Source organism: Xiphophorus hellerii, chromosome 20, assembly GCF_003331165.1.
Source record: "Xiphophorus hellerii strain 12219 chromosome 20, Xiphophorus_hellerii-4.1, whole genome shotgun sequence".
Classification (NCBI taxonomy): Eukaryota; Metazoa; Chordata; class Actinopteri; order Cyprinodontiformes; family Poeciliidae; genus Xiphophorus; species Xiphophorus hellerii.
The window spans coordinates 12,792,491-12,803,661 of NC_045691.1; the positions used below are offsets into that span (position 1 = coordinate 12,792,491).

At 36.9% G+C, this 11,171-nt stretch overlaps 1 protein-coding gene across 1 annotated transcript; it reads left to right on the top strand.

The window, feature by feature from the left end:
- The first annotated feature begins 362 nt into the window (after positions 1 to 362).
- Positions 363 to 7,246, top strand: hrh1 (histamine receptor H1). Its single transcript, XM_032548450.1, has 2 exons — positions 363 to 687; positions 4,688 to 7,246. The coding sequence occupies exon 2, from the start codon at positions 4,847 to 4,849 to the stop codon at positions 6,536 to 6,538; it is 1,692 nt and encodes a 563-aa protein (XP_032404341.1). The 5' UTR covers positions 363 to 687; positions 4,688 to 4,846; the 3' UTR covers positions 6,539 to 7,246.
- Positions 7,247 to 11,171: the final 3,925 nt, after the last annotated feature.

Consider the following 11,171-nt stretch of genomic DNA (forward strand, 5'->3'; position numbering starts at 1 on the left):
CAGCAGACGGAGTCCGAAAACGCTGGCTTTATATGAATATGAACAAAATATTCATTTAGCATCGCTTTAAAAAAAAAATAAAAAAAATTCCTTGAGCTCTAGTCAAATTTTTTATCATGTTCCACATTTTAACAGTCAGTGTTTGACCATTAGAAATAGAGAGAGAATTCTCTGTTACTCCAAAACGAAGACTTGTTTCATGATGCGCACAATTCTCGTGGTCTTGGAAACGCAAATTATTCTTCCAATTATTCTGACAAACATCATTCTTGGGCAAAAGAAAATTAATTCACGTTCCTCCAATAAGCTCTGTTATTTCTTGAGATCTGCGGGTATTTTATTTATTTATTTATTTACAGTAAAGTCCAAGTCTAATAGGCTACTATGGAGGAAGTTGCTTACAGTCTGCGCGTAATTGTCCAGTGAATCATCCTCTGAATCATGGCACTGCAAATCATTATGCGCCATGCAGTAAAACCCCCGTTCCTACACACCGACGAGCTGCTGTTCACCGGTTTATCATATGAACTCCAAAGTTCAGTCAAGAGACGTGAACGAGGAAGAAGGACGGAGCTGAGGGAGGGATGATAATGATCCATTTCCAATTCCAACCTGTCTCACTCATTTTCGGATTCCTGAGCGGAAAACGGCTTGGAAGAGGATTTTACTGAGCGTCTATCTCTTACAGTAAGTCTAACACTTCGCATAAGTTGTGGTTGTTTTTTTGTTTTTTTAAAAAAGTGAAACTTTTTATGGAGAGAGTTGTAGCCGTGGTTTTGACAAATGCGCATTTTGTGGATGTTTTGGCAGGAAAAGAAAGTTCCTTGTGTAACATTATTACCGCCGCTTGTCAACAGGTGTCTTCCTGCACGTCTACTGATAATATTTTTGATAGATGCGCCCTGTTGAGCTGCAAGAGGACAAACGATGCAATAATTATTGTGTGTTCCTTTCTGTAATGAAATTAAACATTTTGCATTCATTACACATGATTGCATTGTAGCAGTTATACAACTGAACGTTATCCGGTTGTTTTCTGGCGCGGTGATCCTACGTGCGGCGCACAGCAGGTTTATTCTCCCTGCTGTTTATATCCTTACGTAGTCTCGTTGTCTGTGATAACAGTGAGTAAGACGGTTGCTAAATGCTTGTGTTGCGGAGGCAGGTACAGTCCAGATTCCAAGGCACATAGCGATGGAAATGATACCCAAACATTTACCTCAGATTTAACACCAGAAATATTTGTGGAAGCTTCAGGTGATATTCTTAAATTAAATATTTTTATTGAGCTCTCTATATGCGACGTCATCAGGATACAAGGGGCAGCAGGGACATCACATTTACAGCCTCTACTTCCCCTTTCACAGAATTTCATACAATATGAAAAGGTTATTGTATCATATATATATATTTATTTTGCTTTAAAAAAACAGCTGGAATGTGCCTTCGCTTCTGTTTACAAATGAGTGAAAGATGGAAAAAACATCCATCTATCAACATTAATGCTTATATTTAAAGCTGGTCCAAGGTATAAGCAATTCAGCTGCAAAGAGGGGGGAGAAACAGGTCAGCAGAGAAGCATGAGCCTCAAAAATTTTAATTAGTAGTTTAGATTATTCAAGAATGAGCATACTTTTAAGTTTTATAGCAAATGTTGGCTCAATGTCTTGAAAATGTAAATATAAAACAACAAAAACAGATATGTAATATTGTGATCATAAATAGAAAATATATATGGTGTGATAATCATGCTACTATTCTTACTGTTAAAATTGGATTTCATATTTTTAATTATCAGTATAATAAATGTAATTTTATTTGATTCTAATCAGTGGAATTTGATATACCGACAAAATTTTGTTACTGATTTAGTTGTGCCTGTGCAGCAGTCATATTGACTAGTTAGATTTTCCTCTCCAGCTTTTCTGTATCCACATTTAAACCCTGTACACCAGGGACACCAAGCATGACTACATGGTGAGTTGGGGTGAAGGTGACTCAGGAGTGAGGAGTTCGACCTGTAACTGGTGGTTTGCCCGTTCAAAATCCCCTCTTTGTCCACTCTGTGCATCTGTGGCAAGGCATTTCGCCCGCCTTGCCGGGTGGTGGTACTAAGAGGGCCAAGGGCAACTGTTGCTACAATCTAGCTTACCACCAAAGCACTCTGGACTAGATAAAGTGAATTGGAGAGCACCTTCACCTGCACAGATCCTTCCTTGGATAGACTATATAATCATCGCTGGTCCCAACAAACTCAATAAGTGTCTACATACATGCTGGTATTTGTATATTTTGTTGCAAAGTTATTCTCATTTTGAATAGCATTTCTCATATTCTCATATTGTCACTTATTGTAAATAGTCTGTTGTTCTGTGCACATTTTAATTAACCTGTTCTATTCTATTCTATTCTACTCATAGAAGTAACATTGTTTTTACAATTTATTGTTTTATTTGTTTTCTAAGTTTTTTTAACTGGAATTGGTGCCCCATATCAGATTCTGATGTAAGCCCCTAAAAGTTTTGGGCCAAATTAAAACATGGTGGAAAAAAAAAAAAAAACAACTAAATTTGATTGTTTAGCTTAACTCCCTGTGAAAAGCTTTCTCCATTAATGTGAAACCATGATGACAGTTGTTATGGATGCACCACCAACCCTCTCATCTCTGGTTGGTGTGTTTTTTTTCTCCACACTGAACACTAAGCCTTAGAAAGGACCTTTTTCTTCTCCTGCTGCTTATGTCATCAATGAGTAAGCATGTATACCCACAAACCGATCGAATAGAAACAGACCGACAGATGACATTATTATGCTAATGTAGGTCTTAACAGCACTGTGAAATCTATGATTATTTTTCTGAATGTAGGTTCCATATTTTAAGGCATTTGACATGCCAAATGATTAAATGGTGTGCTTATTTAAAATATTTATGCTTTTAAATTGGCAAAGACCACAGAAATGTTGATATGAAAAGGAGCTCAATTAAAATATTTAAAAAATTTGAATCTATAAACAAACAACGTCACCTGCACCCATGGCAACTGGCTTATTTTAGTCCGTTCTCATAAAAAAATCGATGCCCCCAACTGCTACAGTTGAGTGTTTTTCAGCACCACAGCAATATGTTTTAATATCACTTGGAGCACTTCATCATCCAGAAATGTTGCTGTATATGATTTTTGAAAACCCTAGGACGTGATATCCATCATATGGCACTGGAGACATATTAACAGTGGCTCCTTTTCTGCTCAGTTGTTCTGCTGCTGGGTTGGTGATGGAATCCCATCTCACTGCCCTTTCCTTGTGTAAGTGTTGAAGAAAGCCAGCTGGACAGTGAATGAGAGAGAGATGAACACAGATTTAACTCTCTTCAAAGCTGCTGAGTTCACTGTTGAAATAATCCAAGAAAATAAAAACCAATATGTTATTTCTCTCTGTCTGTGACTGAGGTCAAAACCCCATTTTAGTTCCACTGAAATTAAATAGAAAATGGTTTATATTAGCAGTTTAGTTTGTGATATTTGCTACAAGAAATAAACCGGAAGACAGAATATATTAAAATAGTGTAAAGGATTGTGTGATTTTAGTTATTTGTTTTTATTTAGCCTGTTGACAGTTTGTGTCTTATATTCTTACATTTTCTTGCAAATGTATTCATACCACTCACACACTTATCCGTTTTGTCGCTTTATAGCCTCAAACACAAAGACACCTTGAACTTCAAACACAAAGTACATAATTGTGACATTTTCACCATGTGAGAGGTGCATTTATAATCAGCCTTGCTGAGTCAATAATTTTGCTGCAATTATAGCTGCAGGTCTTTTGGGATATGTCTCTACCAACATCCAGAGACTAAATTTAACTGATTTCTTTTTGTCAAAACAGATAAACTGAATCAGATTATATGAGTTTGTGAACAACATTTTCTGTAAGACTTGCTGCAGATTCTCATGGTCAGGTGTGGACTTTCACTGGACCATTCTAACACATAAATATAATTTGTTTTAAACCAACCTCTGGCTTTGTGTTTACAGTCATTGACCTACTATGAGGTGAAATTCTGCCCCAGTTTGTCCAATTTCTTACATGTTTTCTGCCAGATTAGTTCCAGTCATCTCTGATCAGCGCTCCTGTTTTTGTTGGGGAAAGCATCCCCTTGCCATGATGCTACCACCACCATATTTCTCTGTAGTAATGTTGCATTTAGGGTGATGTGGACTAAAAGATGCAACTTTTCTGATGTTGTCTAACTAGAGCACTTCCCTACACATGTTAGCTGTGTATGTGGCGAACTACAAACATAAATTCATTTGAGTATTTTTTTAATTTCTTTCATGGCTTCCATTTTGCTGCTCTTTGAAAATGAACAAATTTGCCCAGTTCTCCAGATGAGAACAATTAATAATAATTTTAATTGATTTTTTTACCTGAGCTGTAAATCTGTTCAACTACTCCAGAGTAACAATCGACCTTTTGGTTGCGGCTCTGATTAATACTCCGTTTAGGTGAAAGGCCTGGTCTTTTTAGGTTAACAGTTGTTTGATGGTTTTTCTTTTTTGATGATGGAGTAAAATTGCACCAGGATATGTTCAAAGTGTTTACAATTTTGGTTATATCAACTCAACAAATTTCATGCAATGTATACATTTCAGTAGGCTCATTTGTCATGCTTTGTGTGTTGCAGATATTTGGATTTTGAACAACATACATCAACTGACAAAAGAAACACTGAGCAGCACTGAAGATTGGCTGTAGTTTCTGCAACTGGTGTAACCAGAGCAAAGTGAGACACAAGAAACAAAAGGCTTCAATCTAATGGCCAGACAACCAACAGCTGTGCAGAATGGGACTGGATATAGAAAACTTCATCTCACCTAACATGATGGAATCTGGTCTATCACCTTTTGCAGACTTCCTGGACCTCAACCCCAACAGCTATATCAACAACAGCAACATAAGCTGGAGCAACCATCTGAATGGTGATGATCCAAGGCTCAACGAAACCGAGACCCTTCATTACCCACTCCATACTCCAACAATACTCCTTGGAGTATTGTTGGGTCTCTTATCGCTTCTCACCATCATAATGAACCTGCTTGTCCTCTATGCAGTGAAGAAAGAAAAAACTCTCCACACGGTGGGAAACCTGTACATTGTTAGCCTGTCAGTAGCAGATCTGATTGTGGGAACGACAGTTATGCCCCTGAACTTGATGTATCTGCTGGAGGATGAGTGGAGTCTGGGGCGAGCCGTATGCCAGTTTTGGCTGATCATGGATTATGTGGCCAGTACAGCATCAATCTTTAGCTTGTTTATACTGTGTTTGGATCGGTACCGCTCAGTCAGACAACCTCTGAAATACCTAAAGTATCGAACACGGGGAAAAGCGAGCTTGATGATCTCTGGGGCTTGGCTACTTTCAATGATGTGGATAATTCCTATTTTAGGATGGAGGTCGTTCACGCATGTGGACCTTAAACCTGAGGAGGAGAACAAATGTGACACAGACTTTCGCTTTGTTACGTGGTTCAAGGTGATAACAGCGGTTTTCAACTTCTATGTACCCTCAATTTTGATGTTGTGGTTTTACACACACATCTACTTGGCGGTGAGGCAGCATCTACGAGACAGAGAGAGAATCATTCATCCAACAGATTCATTTGGAGAAAATGAGAATGGAGGCAATGCCCCAAGCCCTAAAAAAAATGACTCCAAATCCCTCGGGAATGAGACAGAGGTTTCCCTCAAACAACTAAAAAAAGACAGACTACTAGATCAGAACACTCTAGCTCAAACATATTCACTTGAAGATGGTGAGAAAACTAAATCTGCTTCTTTTAGAACTCACAGAAAAATAGGCGTAAAGTGCCAACAGACGTCACTTCTTTCCATGACAACAAAGAGGCTCAGAATGGCACGGAGGGGTAAAACATGCTCCTTGTCGCCTGAAGAGAGGCAGCCAGGACCAGAGCTTCCCCTGAGTCAGTCGTCTGCGCCACTGGATGTGACATGCTCAGGTGGAAACAATGAGAACAAACATCAAGCCTCTCTTAATGAATGCCATGTCACAGTGACAAACTCTGTGAGTGGAGTTTGCGGTATCAGTCCAGTGTCAGATGTGCAGAGGTACACAGATGTGCTCTGCAACAGCTACGACCCCAGTCAGGCGCTACCGTGGCCCGAGGAAGGAGTCGAGGACACCAAAATAGACTCTGATAATGGAGTGACTCTGAAACAGGCATGGCACAGGTTTATAGACCAATCACGACATCGAATTCAAAGTCTGAGGATTCATAAGGAGCACAAAGCTGCCAAGCAGTTAGGTTTCATAATCGCTGCTTTCTTACTATGTTGGATTCCTTATTTCATAGTTTTCATGGTCATGGCTTTCTGCCCAGAGTGTGTACACCACGATCTTCACATGTTCACCATTTGGCTTGGTTACATCAATTCCACTCTAAATCCGTTCATATACCCACTTTGCAATGGAAACTTTAAACGTGTTTTCAAAAATATTCTCAAGATCAATTTGTGACTGCAAGAGCATAGAGTCACACAAATTCTGAGCTCTTCAAATGTTACCAATAATAATAGATAATACAAAAAGAAGTTGATGGTCTTGGATGTGTTTTTATTGTTGATAAAGTAAAAACATATTTTGGGTGGCAGCTTGTTTTGTACTTTAAGTCTCAGATTTTATTTTTGTAACTTGCAGTTTTACAAAGAGTCTTTTAGAGTAAAATGTTTTTGTCTGTTTTGCTGATATTATTGCACTGTGTCCAGAGATAAAGGAATTCATTCTTAGGAGCAGAAGTTGGATTTTCTTAAAGTTTGTTTCTATTGAGTCTAAAACTATTGTCTAAATCTTAATGTAAGTCAGTTCCCTAAAAAAAAATACATACAGCTCATGATAACACTACTCTCCTTTGGTCAGACCCATGCTCATTATTAGTCATTGACTCAATGCAATCAGTCATCTTTTGTTGTAAAGTGGTCGTTCAGGAGGAGCTATTGCTGCAAAGTTGATCACTCAATACAATTGGATGGCCTTCCTTAGGTAGGAAGGTTTTTTTACCAGTTGACATGATAAACTGAACTGCACTGTATTATATTTTGGACTGAACTGTAATGTATCCAAATGGATTTAAACTGTGATTTATGATTAAGATCTGTTTGTCTTTAAAGAATCTTGAGATGATATTTGTTGTGAATTGGTGCTTTATAATAAATAAATTAAAATGAATTGAATTTATAACCATTTACACTACATCACTTTTTAAGAAGACTGCTTAAAAGAAATGGCATAACCTTTATCTCAAATCCAAACAGAGAAATCAAATCAAATCAATCCACAAATAAGGACATAGGGGAGGGGGGTGAATGGTAATTACATGGAATATCTTTTGAATAAGGTTTGCAAAATAACATAGAAAGTCAAGAAACCAGCAAAACTCTGTAGAAAGCATTCCTACTGCCTGCTGTAAATCAATTTCAGCCAGATTATATTAACTGATTGGTTATAAAAATGGTTCTCTTTACCAAAGTAAAGAGAAATATGTCCAAATGTTGCTAAACATAGGTACTTCTAATCATCTGAATGTTTCAGTGAATGCCATTTGAGCAATAACCAAAAGCAGGAAGAATTTAAATTCATAAAACTGACAACGGCCAGTTATACCCTTTATAAGATTTCTAACAGATGAATCAAAAGAAGAAGAGTCCATTTCTCTCGCTTCATTAAACCTTTGAATTCACTTGTTTGGGGCTCAGTCCTTACTACTGCAGTTCTTGATTATGATCTGAAGATTAAATGAGTGAATTTCCAACCAAGATACCAGTCCCAAACACACAGTCAAGGAAACTCTTAATTGGTTCCAGAAAAAGAAAGTAAAACTTCTAGAATTGCCCAATCAGCCACCTGACTTGATTCCAATTAGAAAGAACTGAAGGAGTGCATAGAAACCCTGGACCTTTCATGTTGATGGCAGTTTCTGTAGAAGAATGGGTCGAAATTACACCTCAGGATTACTTGTGATTGCTCTCTAAATGCAGTTGTTATTAAGAAAGACGTTTTTGCAAAGTGTTTAAAAACTTTAAGTAACTGTGTTCAATACTTACAATAACATTCCCATTTTTTACACTGAACATCATTTAGGGAGTAATTTGCTTTGATTTTTATGTGTGTGGATTGCTCTATGGATTGCATAAAGTGGATTGCTTTATGTGTGTGGATGTAATGTGAGCAATCCACACACATTACATTGTGTCCAGAAGTCAAATTAAATATTGACTAGCTATTATGTTTAACTTAGATTATAAATTTAACAAAATCAATTATTCAATAGAAACAGATGCACACTAATTGATATGCAAAACATGGGCCAAAAAGGGACACATTTATTTCCTGTTATTTCAATTTTCTTTGCTCTGTCTTTTAAAATGTGCTCATTTACATTTCAATTGCTGGGAGACATTTTAATTTTGACATGACATTTATCCCTAACCCATATAATTATTTTTATTTTCCTTTTTATATTAGGTAAAACTAATTTTGTTAATACTACCTTATGGGTATACACATGTATAAAAATGATGATTTAAAATGAATGCATAATGTAATAATGATTGGTTACAAATATTCACTGAAAACAGACTATTAAAATTTGAAATGCTTTTATGTCAAACATACATCTCTAAAACATAAAATAAAAGACCCATGTTTTCCATTAATGGGTAGAAAACAAATAAAGGTATTTATTTAAAGCTAAATAATGAAAATACTGTAATACTGACTGATAAGTATTTATTGAAAAGATAAAGAAAATAAACACTGAGTTTTCTTAATTTTAACAAAGGGTTAAACAGTGCCAACTCATGTAGTTATAGCTGGGTTGTGGCCTGTTTGCCCTATAAGCAGATAAAAGATAGTAACCAGAAAATAAAAAGTAGCATCTGTTAAAATAGGCCAAGGCACATTTTTGGCCAAATCTAACAGAATCATTGAAACAGTACTCACCAAACACAACAGTAAACATTTAATGACAACAGAGCCTCTCTCTACTGGGAAATTTCTTTCTACGTCTATTTTATTTTTTTATGATGTTATGTAGCACCTTCTTCCTTATCATTATCCAAAGTGTAAAATATATTATTGCACAGCCCTGTGGGAAAAGCAACCATGAATGTGTGATTTATGCAATATAACTTGTAATTTTCTCAGAGATGCAGCTGCATGTAAACCTCCAACAAATCTATCCGAATCCGACAATTTAGAGCAGGATAGTACTAAGCTGAAAATAGTGTTTACCTGGACAGGTAGGTGTATAAAATAAAACATCCATAAGGCGTCATCTTAGGTGGAAACATTTACAGCAAAGTCAAAGTTTCCTCATCAGGTTTTATTCACTCCAGATATTGTCACTGTAAACATAGAGCAAAGAACATAAATTCTTAATGAATGGTTTAAATAATGCATCTAATTATGGACCAATTATTCCCCAACACCCACTTCTGTAAGACTTGTAAAAGGCATCTCCATCCAACAACAGTGAAGCACGAAGCAAACAGAAAAGGCAAGGATCCCTATATGTGTCTGTGTTTTTGTCAGATGCTTGTGAAGGTCTGTCTTTTCTATCACAATTAGTGTAAACTCTGTGACACAATTAATTTACTATTTTATGCCTACTTTGAAGTCCAAATACTTAGAATAAATGAACAAACAAAATATTTTCTTCAGCAGTGAAGTGTTTTGTGGTGAGCGTCCACACAGGCCATGATGGTGTAATGCACCTTTTTGTTATATTTGAAACTATTATTCCTGCTAGTTCCAATTTTTTCTGAAGCATTGCACAAGTTGTCCTTAGCACTTAGACAACACTTCTGATCATTTTTTAAACCCTATTTTAGCAGATGAAATTACTTTTTCATGTCATTTGCATTTTCTTTTTCTGCATGTATTCAGTAGATTTGAAATCTTTGGGCTGAGTTATAGTCGTACTTTTGGAAGTTTGTGGTGAGCACGCATGAGCCGAGCAAGCACCTGTAGACTGGATAGGTTGTTTTTGACACCTGGGGAGAATTTTATTTCAGTTGTCGTGCATTTAAAAATATTTTTGTCAAATATTGGTAATGCGAACTATATTTTTTACCCACGCCTCCCAGTCAAATCACACAGCCATGTACTTATGTTTGGGCTCCAAACCAAGAGTCAAACCTGACAAACACCCGTACAGGGCACTGCACAGCACAGAATACTAATAAGGCAATGCATACATTATCAATTGTTGCATGTGACACTGCAAGCACCCATTTGATATAAGGACGTCTGTTGGCATTTAACTTTAACTGTATTTCCCACTTCATGTCTATACCAGCAAACCCTAACCTCTAAAACTAAACATTTAACACACTCGACAGAAAAGAAAGATAAATGTATATATACATTTTTACCACAAGCTGAAGAGCAGACAATAACACTTTTACTTCTCCACTGACTCTATCCTGGCTAAAACAGCAACATATTCCTACACCCTATTTCTAATTTCACTGCCAGTGGCACCAAACAGCGTGTAGCAGCCACGAGAGTAAGGGTGAAGATCGCTGGTTGACAGAGATTTTTCTCCCCAGACATGACTCGCCCGCACAGTTTGATGTTTAATGCTGTTCTCTCTTATGTGCCTCCAGCTCTCAGCTCAATCTTAGTGTTCACCATACAACTATTCATTAAAGTATCAGTCATACAGGATTTAACCTGAGTGGAGAACATTTCCTTTGAGTCATAAGTAATGTATATGAAAAGAAAACTTTTTAATAGCTCAGTTTTAACACATGAATGTGGAAAATGTGAGTCGACAGTGTTTCTAAATGACCTAACCTGGTTTTTGACATTTATTAAGTGCTTCAGCTTTTCCTAATTGACAGCACTGACAGTATGGTGCTAATGTTAGTCCCACTGGGCTAAAAAGGTCAACATTTTCCTGACAAGTTATACTTTACACCTGTGACATTTTACAGATATTACACCTAATGAAAACATAACACACAAGTGACAGTTACGTTAGTTTGGGACCAGCTGCAGGATTCCTTCAGCTGGGACTGCACTTATTAAATTTTTTCTTCGCATAATGCGAACATATCACCAAATTTCAACATTAATCTGTTATGTGGGT